General features: G+C 57.1%; 1 protein-coding gene across 2 annotated transcripts in view; it reads left to right on the top strand.

Moving 5' to 3' along the window:
• The window catches only part of SYNPO (synaptopodin), a 34,955-nt gene that overhangs the window by 18,674 nt on the left and 776 nt on the right, over positions 1-15,505 (top strand). Inside the window, exons 2-3 of one of the 2 annotated variants that reach the window (XM_044916899.1) lie at positions 7,533-9,886; positions 15,103-15,499. In XM_044916899.1, coding sequence (XP_044772834.1) covers positions 7,865-9,886; positions 15,103-15,499 — 2,419 coding nt within the window. In that variant the 5' untranslated portion in view covers positions 7,533-7,864. Of the gene's footprint in view, positions 1-7,532; positions 9,917-15,102; positions 15,500-15,505 lie in introns of those variants that run through there. The other variant, XM_021697103.1, reaches the window with a different exon arrangement.

The raw sequence follows: 15,505 nt of genomic DNA, 5'->3' as shown, positions 1-15,505 counted from the left end.
AGCATGGAGACCTGGCCAAGAGAAAGGGCTGCATCTTTGTGGAGGGCCCAGTGTGCCAGGCCCTGGGCTGGGTGCTGGAGCCCGAGCCCCAGAGACGGACTAGGCCCACCTACACCCCCGGCAGCGGCAGTTTAGGGGAAGCCATCTCTCCCCACACTGGCTCCCCACCTTTTGTCTCCTGGATGAAACATTCTGTCTGGAAGGGCAGGGTGTGGCAGTCCTTTCTGTACTCCCGAGGCTCCCAGGGCTGGGGTGATGGAGGCTGGTGCAACAGGAGAGGACTTGGCTGGCAGGCCTGGCTTACCAGGGCTGGACTGGGAAGTGGAGGCCCAAGTCTGAGTGTGGTTCTCTGTGAACCAGTCCTTTCCAGTTTGCTGTGCACCTGGGGCTGAGCCTGCCTCTCTCTGGGTCACCATGTTCAAGTCCCTGAAAATCTAATTGTAGATTAGTGTTTAGGCCAGCAGAGCAGGCAGGAGAGAGGTGGTGGCTCCTGGTCCTTGGCAGAGAAGGACCCTAGAGCAGAGGCCTAGTGATGAGCAGGGCTTGTGGCCTAAAGAGATGCTGCCAGCTAAGGCCCACGCCGACTTGAGAGCCCTCTTCTTAGGTTCCCCCCAACCCACCCACCTGCCTGATCCTAACCCACTTCCAGCAGAGAGACCAGGAGTTGGGCCAGGCCTGCTTCCCCTCAGGCCTTGGCTCCTAAACTTTCTCAACCCATTGTTTCCTCTGACCCCCTTCTGCTCTGAGGCCCCGGGGCCAGCTTGAGCAGGGGTGGAGCATTGATCTTAGGAGTCTGGGTGGATTGATGAGGGCTTCCTGGAAGAAATGGTAGTTGGGCTGGGCCTGGAACAGTGGTTGGGGAAAATGAGCTCTTCAGAAGGAGGGGGCCCAGGCTTGGAATCAGACTCCCAGCTCCAACTCTGCTCTGCCTGCCCCCTGCTGGCTGTGAGACCTGGGGTGAGCTCTCTAATTCTGTGGGTCTCTTTTCCCTCAACACAGGCCAGGGAGCCTCCCTTATGAGTTACTGTGAGGTTTCAATGAGAAAATACATGCTCACCCCTTTGCTTAGCAGCAGCTGGTGCTCCTCACATGTTGGCTATTGTCATCCTCATTGAATTCATTGTTATTCTGCAAGCATGCATGGAAGGTGTTGGGGATAGGGGAGAATACAGAAAGGAAGCCTTTGGGGCCCCTGCCCTGGTGCGGGGGGGGGGGGGGGGCTCCTGCCAGGGGGGGGGGGGGGAAATAAGACCTAGACCGTGATTGCTGCGGAACAAGACCTTGGGAGGAGGCAGTGTGGCCCATAGGATGGGCCCTGGACCGGGCACTGGGCCACCCTGTTTGAATTCCAGCTCTGCCTCCGTCTAGCTGTGCGGCCTTGAGCAAGTCACTTCACCCCTCTGAGCCCGTGTCTCCTCTAACATGGATATGAGGGTACTGCTAACCACAAGGGTTGTTATAAGTGAAGCAAGGACCTGGCATGTGGTGAGCATGCCCTGAAGGGTAATTCTCACTCATATGAATAATATGCAAAGTGATGAGGGTATTACGAAGTGGTGCAGATAAAATGCTGGTGAGGCTTTTCGGAGGGAATAGTGGCATTCAGGTTAGGTGGGCAGGCTGGGGTATGTAGAAAGGATGGGAGCCGGGTTCCACATAGAGGGGTCAGGGGCAGACCACACAGGGGAGGCGGGAACTCACAGGGGGCGTGTGGGAAGCACGAACCATTGGGTTTTCTCTGGCCGCTGGTGAGGGCACAGAGAGCAGGTTAGCAAGCTCTCAGGCAGGCTGTGGTGTCAGGGGCCCTGAATGCCAGGATGAGGACTAGCTGTTGGATCTTCCACATCCTGGGGAGGCAGGAGAGAGAAGTGAGCGAAGCCAGGCAGAGGAAGATGAATCTGGCAGCATGGGGCGGGTAGATTGGCGGAGGAGAGACTGGGGGCGGAGAGGCCATTTAAAAAAGCTGTTGCAAAATCGGTTTTCCTGATAAAGAGCTGGGCTGAGTCATCTGTGGAGGAGAGAAGTCTCATCCAGCTCCTCCGTTGCCTTCGAAGTGGGATTTTCCTCTCTTTGTCAGCGGGGCAATTGGCTGCCTTTCCCAGAGGCTTTGAAACCGAGGCCGGCTCAGCATCCAGGGGGAAGCTGGGCTGCAGAGAGGACCCAGCTGCAGTGAGTAAGAGGAGAGCGCGGCAGTGCCTTTGTGGTTTGGGGTGTGTGACTTAGGGCATATGGCCTCCCTCTCTGGTCTCAGTTCCCCTCTGGCATCAAGAGAAGAAGCATGTGATGACTTCTGCCAGCCTGTTAGTGGCAAGGCTGGAGCTAGGTCTGGGGCTCCCCATTTCTGTCCTTATGCATCGCCCATGTCCTGGCAGTCCTCCTCACCTTAGTATGAAGTATTCTCCTGAGAGGAGGGCTGGCAGCCTGCTGAGATTCAGTCAGGTTGCGCTCCCTGGGACTTTGGTGTGGATGGAGAACTCCCTAGGGAATGGAGGCTGTGTCATTTCCTCCTTGCAGCCGGGAGGATATGGGGCAGGGGATGGCAAGGCGGCCAGGCCATTACTCAGGCCCAGTTCATCTTCCTGCCCCCAGCCGAGCCAGAGGTTATGCAGCGGCCAGCCATTGGTTCCTTCCTGGCCCCGGCAGGGGGGCAGTTTACCCAGCCTGTTTACCTGTCCCATTGCCAAGACTCCCAGGCGGCCACAATGGGCTGCCTCCAGCCAGTCTCTAGTCCCACCTCTGGCTCCCTGTCCCACTCCACCCTACATGGGGCCTGGGCACTCCCATTGACGGCAGCCGTGTGAAGAAGCATTTCCTTGAATTCTCTCCCTGTCCTGACCTGCTCTGGCCTCCCTTCCCCTGCCCCACCTCCTTCCTTCAGTTCCTCCGTCCAGACAGGCCTGATGGTCAGCAGACCAGGCAACTGCCTACAGGGGTGATCGGGTGGGAGAAAAGGCTTATCCTTGCCTAAGCACAACTGGAACTCAGGTATCCTGACTCCTGATACCATGCTTCTTCCACTCCACTGGGCTTTCATCTCCTAGCAGTCATTTCTACCATAGTAAGAATGAGTTCTATCAGTTCTTCTCCTGAGAGGAAGAAGGGAAAGAATGCATGGGTTGTTCTAGGCAGCTGAGAGGGGAGAGGGCACTGCTGGGGACATGGACCATGAGACAAAGAAACAGGCTGTTCTACAGAGCCTCGTCCAAGAGCTCTGGAGTTTCTATTGGTGTCCGTCCCTCCAAAGTCTGGGTCTAGAAGGCAAAATGGTTAGGAAATGAGACTCAGCAGCCAGACTTAGAGTTTTGCATCCCAGCTCTGCTACTTGCAAGTTGTATGGCCTTGGACAGGTCTCTCTGAGCTCCCCTTTAATGTGCAAACTGGGGAGAATAGTGCTGACCTCTCAGAGTTTGGGGGAAGAACTGAGGGGGCTGATGCGTGTAAAGTGCACAGCGCGGCCCCTGCACGATTGCAGCATCCAACGTAGTCCTCACTCTGCCAGCTGAACTTGGGGCTTCTTGTCTCCCTGCCTGCTTAGGGAGTTACCCCTGTTGGACCCAGGTCTCCTGAGCCCGGGCAGCTCTTTCTTGTGTCTGCCCTCACCTCTTCCTCTCTTGAACGCCTGTCTTCGGAGCTCCTGATCCATTGTCCAGAGCAGATCTTTCAAGGGCCAGCACCCCGCCCTGAAAAGAGGGGGCATTATGGCTTACACAGGCACAGGCCCCAGCCGTGCAGAGGGGGGACTCGGTCGAGGTACCTGTCCCCCCTGGCCCTCGGCCACCTCCTGCTTCTCCGGCATCAGGGAGCACCATCTTGGTCCTGGCTGGCTGGGGCATGGCCAGGGGCACCAATTCCTGAGTCTGGGGGATGTTGCACAGAACCACCTCCCCTGGTGCCCTGAAGTGTGGGACTGTGGGTTGCCTGTGGCTGGCCCAGCCCCCCTTCTCTCAGCTTTGTTTGTGCAGGGTGGCAGAAATCGGCTGGATTGCTGGCAGGGTCTTGCCCAAGCCTCCTGCCGGATTCCTTTTCCGTGGAGTCACTGCGGGCTGGGGGTGGGGGCCCAGGAGCTCCCTCGGAGGCAGGGCTCTCTCACCCCTTGGCCCTTTCCCCTGCCCTCTTCTTGTCTCAGAACAGCAGTGGGGGGTTGGGGGGGGTCCAAGCCCAGCTGGGGGTCAGCAGACAGAGTCCTGGTCCAGAGGCCTACTCTGCCACTCTTTCCCTCTCGCAGCCTCCCAGGCCCATTTAGCCCCCGAGAGCCCTTCATGCTCTGACATTTTGAGCATTTTCAAAACCCATGGCCTTTAGAACCAGTCTGGGGATAGGATGGAAGCAGAGAAGCAAGGAGAAAAACAGGCAAGTGCAGGGACATTGGGAGGTCTGGATTATTCAACCCTTGAGGGACCTTCTGAGAGCCTTACACTGTGGGAATGTGTTTCCCAGAAAGCCTGTTGCTCTCCGGAGTCGTGCAGAGCCAGCGGGGAGCCAGCCCCACTACTTTCTGGCTCTGTGACCTTGGGCAACTCACTGTACCTCTCCGAGCCTTGGTTTTCTCATCACTACAAAGTGGATAATAGTTCATGCTCCGTAGCGTCGTTGTGGGAATTAAAGAAGACAATATGTTTAATCAATGTTAGCAATTGTGTCATAAGAAACCCTGGTGGGACGACGGACGTGTATCCTGACCACGCCCCAGGGGGATGTGATTTGTGTCTGTGAATCTCTGCAGGGCTCTCAGGTTGGAAAGAAAAAGCTTTTTATCTACGTGTCAATATACGTGGCAGTAGAGGTTGGGAGTTAATGTAAGGAGTAACTTTATAGCAAAGGAGCGTTCATTAGTGAAAGGCAGCTCTTTAGGGCCGTGAGCTCCCTGTCAGTGGGGTGTGTAAACAGAGGCTTGTAACTCAGGGGCGTGGTCTTAGGGACACGGGAATTATGGGGGCAGTCGGACCCAGTGGGCAGCCATTCCCGAGACTCTGAGGCTGTGTGGTTGGGGGCAGTAATCCCTGCCTCTCCGCGACGCTGGAATCCCCTGCAGGTGTGACCTTAAGAGAGTCACATTCCCCCTCAGGATCCTGATCTTGGGAGTGAATCTCCCTTGCCAGAAGAGGCTCTGACCCCTTCCGGGGACGAGAGTAGGGTCACCACTGAGCAGCTCCTCCCCGGGGAGCATGAGCCCTCTGCGCTGTCCCCTGGGCCTCATGACAATGCATGACCTCATTGGAGCCTCTCAACCCTAACGGCAGTGCGTTTATCACTTCTCCTCAGTTAAGGAAACTGGCTCCGAGAGGTGTGCTGACTTGCCAAGGTCACACAAGCAGCAAACAGCAGAGCCCAGATTCGGGCCAGGAGTCCTGGTTTCTAAGCAGAGCAGAGGAGGCAAGCATTGCATGAGCCCGGCAAACCTCTCAGGTCCCTCCTGTGTGGCTGGTTCACCCCTACCTGAGACCCCACCCCTGGGCAGCAGCCTGGCCAAACCCACAAATCCTTCATCTTTTACAGAGGGGGGGATCCAGGCAGGAGAGGAGCCCTACCAGGAGGGAACAAGTGTCGGGGTGCACGGGGCAGGCTCTTCTGGACAGGTGGGCACAGGTGTATGTGGGTGCGAAGCCAGATCTTGATGGGAGGATGGGAGGAGGAGGTGGGGACCAGAGAGCTTCTGCTATGTGTGGGCCTCCCTGCTGACCCTAGTGTGACTCTCTGGGCCTCAGTTTCCTCATCTATACAATGGGGGTGGTGTTCAAATGGCTCCTTTGTAAGGGCCCTTCCAGCTCTGGGAGTCCATGAATTCTGAGCCTCGCTGGCAGGATGCCTGGAAAGACTGTCCCTGGAGACCCATTCAGCATGTCATGGCCAGTGCTAATGAGGGCATGGTAGGAGGGAGGGCAGGGTCAGATTCCTCAAGAACTAATTAGCTTCCCACAGTAGAGAGGGGCGGGGGGAGGATGACAGGGAAGAATTTTCCCAGCCACTGACTGAGCTGTTAGCCGTGGACACAGGCTATCTCATCCATCTGTCCACTGGTCCTTTCGTTCATTCGTTGTTCAATAAGCATAAATTGAGCACCAACGGTGTACCAGCTGGGCACCGGGGATATAGAGAGAAGTGGTTGCCTACAGTGAACTTACAGAATAACAGGGGTCTGACACCAGCCTGATCACCGACCTCAGGCCCCAGACTCCACAGCCCTCGACTGAACCCGCCCCCCACCACTGATTCTGTCTCCTGTACATCCCAAAGGGACCTTTTGGGACAAGTGGGCAACTTGAGCTTGGGTTGTGAACCCAGAGAGAACTGGTTTTTGACCCCGGCCTTGCCGCTGTTTGTTGTGTGACTGTGGATGAGTTACTTAAAAGCCTCTGGACCTCATTTTCCACTTCTGTAAAACAGAGACGGGCAATGTTTGTCTCCCAGTGTCCTTGTGAGGACAATATCAAGTAATGCAATGTTCTAGGATAGTCGCTGCTGAATTTAGCCCAATGCCTTACTGCCATGATATTAAAATATGAGAATTTAAAAACGATTATTTAAATAAAAGTAAGAAGAAACTGCGAGAAGAAACTGGTCACAGTTGTTACTGATTTGTGGTAGGGGTGCTCAGGGGTGCAGGGACATTTTTTAGTAAATACTTTTTGCTTTTTTAAATTTTTGAATTTTTAGGCCATGTGAATGCATGACCTATTCTAAAAAGAGGAAGTGTTACTGTTAGTGTTAGCAAATGATCACACTGTGAGTTTGAAAGTGTAAAGGGCCCTAAGACAGGCACATAGAAAATGTCCTGGGGGTTCATTCATGCCTTCAGTAATGCCTACTGGGTGCCCACTTTATGCCAAGCACTATTCTAGAGGCCAGGAACAGCAGGATGACCAGGTCAAACAAGGTTATTGCCCCCTTAGAGCTTATATTCTAGGTGGGGTGATTGATGATAAACAAGGAAACGATAATTCCAAATTATGATGAATGCCATGAAGAAAATATAACAAAGAGATGGTGGGATAGGAGGGGGGAGGACTTATTACAGAAGAAGATCCCTCCAGAGAGTCCCACATGGCAAGAAGGAACCAATATGGAATGCCAACCAGAGAAAAGAGCAAGTGTAAAGGTCCTGGGGCAGGAAAAAAACTTGGCATTTTCAAGGAATTGAAAGGAGGCCAGCAGGGCAGAGCCTAGTGAGTGGAGAAGGGTGGTAGGGGATGAGTCAGGGTATAGTGGGCCTCTACTGCTAGGATGAGGTGTGCTAGCTGAGTTTGATAAAGTGCAGCATTGACAACCTTCAGGGGGAAGCCAAATGAGGGGCCAGTTTATCCTGAAAGGGTAATCAGGGGAGGTTTTACACAGGTGGTGGCATTTGAGTTGGGCCATGATTGTTGGGTCAGGGATCTTTATGAGGAGAGGGGATTCCAGGAAACAGTGAGTAAAGATCAAATTCCAGAGGAAAAGATCATCAGTAGGAGGGACACGGTGGCCATCTGTCTGTCTCTGTACCCGTGTGGCTCAGCATTCCCATTTGCTAACTGGACCTCTGTCCCTCTCTACAGCCTTGGGCCCGAGCACTAGCCTCACTGAGAGAGATCTGAAAGAGGCGAAGGCCCGGAGTCAGCAGATCGCAGCCCAGCTGACCACCCCTCCCAGCTCCAGCTCCCGCGGCGTCCAGCTCTTCAACAGGCGGCGGCAGAGGGTGAACGAGTTCACCTTGGAGAACCACGGCCGGAGAGGACAGAAGCCCAGCCAGGAGTCCCTCCGAGTGCCCCCTGCCAGCCCCACAGGCTATGCCTCAGGGCTCAGCTTGAGTCCCACCTCACTCCCTGAACCAGGCCCTCCGAGGAACGCCGACAGCCAGAGCCCTGACATAGGGGTCCCTGCTCACAGCATGGAGGGATGCTCGGAGAAGGCCAACTTGCTGCGGCACCTGGAGAAGGTGGCCAGCGAGGAGGAGGAGGTACCCCTGGTGGTTTATTTGAAGGAGAACGCAGCCCTGCTGACGGCCAACGGACTGCACCTGTCCCAGAACCGAGAAGCCCAGCAGAGCCCAGCAAGCCCGCCGACGGCTGAGGTCCACAGCCCGGCTGCAGATGTCAACAAAAACGTTTCCTCACTCAGTGCCACCCTCATCGTGCCAGCCTCTAACAGCACCCACAGCCTGCCGGCCACAGACAACAACCAGAACCCCCCGGCACCTGTCACTCCACAGAGCCTGCCGCTTTCAAACAGCCAGCAGCCCTCGGAGGCACAGCTCCCTCCCAATGGCACGGTGTCAGATCCCAAACCCGGCACCCTGTGTTCCGGCGGGCAGCCCCCGGAGCCGGCTGCGGAGGTGAGATCCAGCACACTCCTAATTGATAAGGTGTCAGCTCCACCTACCACCACCAGCACCTTCTCCAAAGAAACGACTCCCCTCTCCAGCTCCGGGACCCCAGCCCCAGATTTCATGTCCAGCTCCCTGCTCATCGATATACAGCCCAGTGCCCCAGCGGTGTCAGCAGAACAAGAGACGTCTGGGTGGGCGGCCACGCCCACGCCCGCCAAGCTATACAGTGAGGTCCACTTCACACTGGCCAAGCCCCCATCAGTGGTCAACAGGACCGCCAGACCCTTCGGGATCCAGGCGCCAGGGAGCACCAGCCAGATGGAGCGGAGCCCCATGGTAGAGAGACGACATCTCGGGGAGAAGGCCCTGGCTCCCCAGCCCTCCAGCATGGCAGACAGGAGCCCTCGGCCACAGAGACACGTGATGTCCCATAGCCCCATGGTGGAAAGGAGGTCTGTGGCACAGCGAAGCCCTGCCTTGGAGAGACGCCCCTTGGGGAACTTCACCCCACCCCCCACCTATGCCGAGACCTTGTCCACGGCCCCCCTGGCTTCCCGGGTTAGGTCTCCCCCGTCCTACTCTGCCCTTTACCCCAGCTCTGACCCCAAGCCTTCTCCTCTGAAGGGCCAGGCAGTTCCTGCCAGCAAGACGGGCATTTTGGAGGAGTCGATGGCCCGCAGGGGCAGCCGGAAATCCATGTTCACCTTCGTGGAGAAGCCCAAGGTGACCCCAAATCCAGACCTGCTGGATCTGGTACAGACGGCCGATGAGAAGCGGAGGCAGAGGGACCAGGGGGAGGCAGGCGTGGAGGACGAGCCCTTCGCGCTGGGGGCCGAGGCCTCCAACTTTCAGCAGGAGTCAGCACCCCGGGACAGGGCCAGCCCTGCGGCGGCTGAGGAGATCCTCCCGGAGTGGGCCTCGTGCCTCAAGTCACCGCGCATCCAGGCCAAGCCCAAGCCCAAGCCCAACCAGAACCTGTCCGAGGCCTCCGGGAAGGGGGCTGAGCTCTACGCCCGTCGCCAGTCCCGGATGGAGAAGTATGTCATCGAGTCCTCGGGCCACACCGAACTGGCCCGCTGCCCTTCGCCCACCATGTCCCTGCCTTCATCCTGGAAATATTCCACCAATGCTCCTGGTGCCTTCCGAGTGGCATCCCGGAGCCCAGCTCGGACCCCGCCCGCCTCCCTCTACCACGGCTACCTGCCTGAGAACGGGGTCCTGCGCCCCGAGCCCACCAAGCAGCTGGCCTACCAGCTGCGGCCCTCGCTCTTCGTCCTCTCGCCCATCAAGGAGCCTGTCAAGCCCTCACCGAGAGCCGCCTCTCCTGCCAAGCCGAGCTCCCTGGACCTGGTGCCCAGCCTCCCCAAGGGGGCCCTCCCGGCATCCCCGGCCCTGCCTCGGCCCTCCCGCTCCTCACCGGGCCTCTACAGCTCCCCTGGCCAGGACGGCCTCCAGCCCACAGCCGTGAGCCCGACCTACAGCAGTGATATCTCCCCCGTGTCGCCCTCCAGGGCATGGTCTCCCCGCGCCAGGCAGGCCCCCAGGCCCTCCTTCTCCACCCGGAATGCTGGGATCGAGGCTCAGGTGTGGAAGCCTTCCTTCTGCTTCAAGTAAAGGACCCCGCAGGGATCCCACTGCCTGGCAGGACCCCCTCTCTGAGGGCTGGATGGACAGCAGATGTGGCTGGAAATGGCACCGAGCTGAGGGTCAGGAGTATGGGGCCTCGAGGCTCAAAGGTTGATGCTGCCACCAGCTAGCTTTGTGACTCTGGCCAAGTCACCTCCGCTCTCTGGGCTGTGGCTGCCGCAAGGGTCATTAGACTCCATGTCTGAGGGATCTGCCGTCCCATACCGGGCCAGGGGGAGGGTCACGAAGCGAGAACTCCCTCAGCAGGCCGAAGTGAGGCTGGGGGGCTTCCTCGGGCCTTTGTGAGCTGTAGGGATGCCAGCGTCTTGCTGGGGAATGGCCTAGAAGGGGACCCCAACATGGGCTTCTGGAACAAAGAGAGCCGGCCAGTGCCTCCGTGTAGCCAGCCAGCCAAGGGTCCGCCTTCTCAGCCGCCCCAGCTCCTGGCATCCTTCCGCCTGTCGCTGGCTTCTTACCTGCACTGGTCTGTCTCCTCCACCTCTGCCTTCTGGACACCGTTTCCTCTCCGCTGCTTCAGAGAGCTTCGCCTCGGCCGCCACGTTTTCTCCTCTCGCGGGTTCTTCCGCTGGATGAGGACTCAGCCCGCCACGGCTGTCTGACGCTTTCCTTCCTGCCCCTCTGCTGCCCTGCCTCCCTGTCCTCTCCAAACACCTGGCTCCACTTTGGGGACCAGACCTCGGTCCCGGTTCCACCTGGCTGGCCCTCCATGTGCTGGGGCGTGCGAGGTCCCAGGGAGTCCCCGAGAGGAGGGGGGCCCCGTAGAAGGAGGTGCAGGTGCGGGCGTGCAGTGAGAGAGGCCCCGGCAGTGTATCCATCGGCTAGCTTGGCTTCAGCCTCAGCCGAGATCTGCCCCGGTGAAAGCAGCTCTCTCTGTGCAATGGAGGGGGCCACGGGGAGAGAGGCTGGAGAGGGGGGTCTGGCCCCATCCCAGCCTCCCCTTTGCTGGGTGAGTCTGGCCAAGTCACTTTCCCTTTCTGGGCCTTGGTTTTCTTATCTAAACAGTCAGTGCCCTTCTAGCTGTGACTGTCTATGAGGATTGAGGGGATAGGGCTGGAGCTTCAGGAGAAAGGCCTTGGAAGTGATAAGACAGTCCCCCGGGGGGAAAAAGGGGGAGGCAACAGGCTGTTGCCATAGAACCGTTGGAGATGAGAGGTCTGTGAGGGCATCCCGGGGAGGGTGTGGCTGGAACGAGCTGCTGCAGGAGGCCAGGGGCTCAGAAGCCCAGGCTGGGAGGCTGCAGGCCGGGAGGGCCTGGAGACCGTAGACGCATAGGAAGCCAGGGCAGGAGCACAGCAGCTTGGTGGGACAGAGGAGGAGACCTTTAGGTTTGGAGGAAGAGCCTGGGATTTAAGAGATCTGGATTCTAACAGATTAATTCCATGTGTATCCTTGGTTCTCAGTTTCCCCGTACAGTGAGGGTGTTGAGTCAGGTGGTGTGAGATCCTCACCACCTCTGACATGTGTGATGTGATGCAGCCCCCAAACCAGGCTTTGGGTGGGGGGAAGTGTGAGAGGATACAGACACAAGAGGCAGAATTCAGATGGAAGCCTCCCAAGGCTGGGGGCCGAGCACCACCCACTTTCTCTTCCCCAGCCCTATTTCTGGGCTCCCCAGCGGGGCGAGGGGTGGTGGAGGCGGTGCCCATGCTGGGCTGAGCCTGCAGTTTTCGTGAGCTCTGGGCTCGTCTCCATGGGAACGGGGGGTGCCTTCCTAGTGTGTTCATTCTGCCCGGAACTTGGGGGCATGCGTGGGGGAGTCGTAAGTGAGCTCAGCTTCTTCATGCCAGGCCCCTCCCAGGACAGAGTGAGGCCCCTACCCCAGACCTCTGATCCCTTCGACCCTTGAGGGCCAGCAACGGAAGAGCCCACCCTCCATCCTGCAGCTCCTGTGGCCAGGCTGGCCGAACTCGTCCTCCAACTTTGTTTTCTCTCCTGTTCTCAATACACTCAGCCTCAAATCTGTCTTGCTTTTTTCTTTCTTCCTCGCTCCCTGGTTGGTGGTCCAGGCTCTCCCCACCCTTCCTCGCTGATTCTGGCCTGGGAAGTGGGGAAGGACGACTCCGTTACTGTGTGTGAACGTGTGGCGTGTCCCTGCGTGCTGTTTGCGACCGCTGTGCGTCTGGATCTGCCTTGGGTACAGGGATGTGGTGGCCTGGAAGTGAGGGCTGCCCTCGCTCTTCCCTGGGCCAGCACGTAGGAAACCATCCATAATCCTGTGTAAATCCTTCTTCTGTTTTCTCCTTCTTCCAGAGTTTGGCCAAAAAGGCTAGAGAGCATGGGGAAAACCCACAGCCCCTTACAGTCCAGGTTTGTTTGAATTCTTTAAAAGTGGAATGTAAATGCCTCTTCAGCCAGAGCATATACTTTCTGGTTCCCTCAGGCCCCCCTCCCCCTCTCCCTGTTATCTTCATCCGGCAATTTCCCATATTCATCACCTCCGGGCTCCTGAAAAGAGTTTCTGCCCCTGGTGGAGAGGAACAAACTGCCATCAAGTGTCACAAGTGGGTTGTAGTCCCAGATCTGCACCTGACTCCTTGTGTGACCTTAGACAACCCCTTCTCACCTCTGGGCCTCAGTTTCCCTTCCCTACAAGGGAAGGGTTGCAGAAGGCCATCTGGGAGCTAGCTCCGTTTGGTCTTTGACAGTTCCTGTCTGACTGTTCTGCCCAAGCCTTCACCCCACGCACGTGCCCTGCAATGGGGCTGGTGCTGGGGTAAGTGGGTGCTGCTTTCTGAATTTTCACCCATGTGCATTGCCAGGGAGTTCTGGCTTATATAAGACATTAAGAGCTTTGTCAGAAAGTGAACAGTCCTGATTTCTCACAGCTTTTTTGTACTGTGCACCCCACCTCCCTCACTGCACACAGAGTCAGTACCCAGACATGGCAGTTCCGATGAGGTCACGCTCTGGCCCACCTCCAAATGATGAGAAACTGCTTACCACTGCCTAACATTCCACCCCAGGCTTGGGAACTGGCTGGCCCTAGCCTTCCCCTCGTGGCCACCAAGGGCAGAGATAACCCTTAGAGATTTCAGACAGGTATCATAACGCCTCCTGCCCCAGCCTGCCATTTTCCTGGCTGCAGAGCCCGGGTCCTTGTGCGCCCATGCTTATTGATGGGCTGGGATCATGAACTCTTGCCCCCATTTCCCACAGCTGGGCTGACTGAAAGCTTCCTGGGATGTGTCACAGAGTAGCTCCCAGGGTCTCTGGCTCACACAGACACAGTTCTGATCCTGGAGTGAAAGGGGTGGATCCTATGCTGAGCTTTAACTTTTCAAATGGATGATTGGGGTCTTGGATGTCCCCAGGAGGTCCCTAGGGGTCCCTCCAGCATTACCATCCCATGAAAAATCTCCTATCCGGACTGCTGTTTAAGGGACCCCATTCTGAGTCAGCTCATCTAGTAGCTAGCTGCCTTGTAGGGAGAAAACATAACACTTTGCTACTTCCTTTTGATTGGGAGAAATCAGATTCTCATTGGATGAGAGGCAGACTGGCTTGACTGTGGCTGATTACTGATTGGATGAAAGAATGGATCTCATGAATGGTTCTAGATGTTGATTGGGTAGAAGACGCTGAATGGACTGGCTAGTTCTGGACTCTGAGGAATGACTGCTGGTGAATCTGTATTGAATTGAAGGCTGAGTGGACTGGTTTACTGCTGGGATCTGATTGGATGAAGAGTTGGGCGGTTTAGCAGATACAGGCTGGCCATGATTCCCAAGCCCTGCACTTTCAAACCAGTTCTCCACACTGCTTTAGCATGGTGTAGCCCTTGAGCAGGAGGTAGTCACACACACACACACACACACACACACACACACACACACACACATCCTGGTGGGGTAGAACATACCAGATAGTTATTTACACCTCTGAACTTCATGTTCATCCTTGTAAAATGGGTGATAATGCCAGCTACCTCATCAGTGTGTTGTGAGGATCTAATGAGACATAAAGGATGACACGGAAATTTGTGGACTGGAAAATCCCTAAATAGGTAGGAAACAGGTACAGTAGTGTAGAGCAGAGCAGTGCTTTATCACCTCGACGATGTTCACCAACTTGGCTTGACCGAAGCCACACTCCCTACCCCCTGCTGGCAAGAGGTCCAGTCAGGAGGGTGTGCTGCCTAAGGCACAAGGGCCCAACTTCCTTCTGTGTGCCCACCCGTCAGTGGGAACTTCCTCTCTACTCAGGGTATGCAAGGAAAAATTAGGAGGTGACCGTGGCAACACGGCAAGGGGGTTGGGGCTAAGAGGGCCTTCCCCTAAGTGCTTAGTAATAATGATCAATATTATCGTTTTACATTTTTATTTATTTACTTTTAAAGATTTTATTCATTGAGAGAGAGAGAGGGAGCACAAGCAGGGGGAGGAGCAGAGGGAGAAAGAGAAGCAGGTTCCCTGCTGAGCAGGGAGCCCCACACTGGGCTGGATCCCAGGACCCCAGGATCATGACCTGAGCCGAAGGCAGACGCCAACCCGACTGAGCCACCCAGGGACCCCTCGTTTAAAATTTTTAAAATAGATGATACGTCCATATCTTTCAAAAACCTAAACTAATATAAAAACTAATACATGAAAGCTTCATTCCCACTCCTGTGGCTGCATACCTTGCCCTGTTGGCCCCATTTCCTAACAGCGACCCACTTTGGCTAGTTTCATGTGTATCCTTCCAGTATTTCTTTATGGTAACTAACATCTACTGAGCACCCACTCTCCTCCAGGGAATCTTTCAATCCAAGTAATGTTCTTCTACATGAGTCATCTCATTTAATCCTCACAACAGCCCCCAAAGAGTAGGTGCTGCTATTATACCCCCATTTCACAGAGGAGGAAACTGAAGCCCAGAGGCTTCCGGTTGCTTCCGTTGCTGAAACAACTTGCCCAAATTCGTTCAGTAAGCAGACGGCTCTGTCTCCGAAGCGAGCGTTCTTAACAACTAGTCACCTGCCCCCCTGTTAAGCTCAGGAGCAGGCAGCTCGGGCTGATCCGAGGATGGGGGCTGAGAGCTGGGGCACCCTGCGTTTTACTGCAGGCAATACTTCCCTGAGTCGGGTGGACAAAGCAGACGCAGTCCCTCCCGGAGCCCCGGGCTAGAGGACCCCAGCACTAACGCCTGCCCCGCCCTCTGTGCTCTCTCCCCAGGACCGCCGGGAGAGCCTGCCCACCTCCCCGCCCTGGACGCCGGGCGCCTCCCGGCCCCCCAGCAGCCTGGACGGCTGGGTGAGCCCGGGGCCGTGGGAGCCGGGCCGGGGGAGCAGCATGAGCAGCCCCCCGCCGCTCCCGCCGCCGCCGCCCATGTCTCCCTCGTGGAGCGAGCGCTCCGTATCCCCGCTGCGACCCGAGGCCGAACCGCGGCCTCCCAGCCGTCAGCTGCAGGCCCTCCTGGCGCGAAACATCATCAACGCCGCCCGGCGCAAGAGCGCCTCCCCGCGGCCGGCGGGCGCCGAGAGCCTGCGGCCCTTCTCCCCGCCCGGGCCGCCGCCGCCGCCGCCGCCGCCGCGCCTGCGCTCGCCGCAGCCCTCCCGGCGGGGCCAGGCCGGGAGGG

Source organism: Neomonachus schauinslandi, chromosome 7 (assembly GCF_002201575.2).
Source record: "Neomonachus schauinslandi chromosome 7, ASM220157v2, whole genome shotgun sequence".
NCBI classification, from domain to species: Eukaryota; Metazoa; Chordata; class Mammalia; order Carnivora; family Phocidae; genus Neomonachus; species Neomonachus schauinslandi.
The sequence above is the reverse complement of the archived record's forward strand: the minus strand, read 5'-3'. Positions and strand labels throughout refer to the sequence as shown.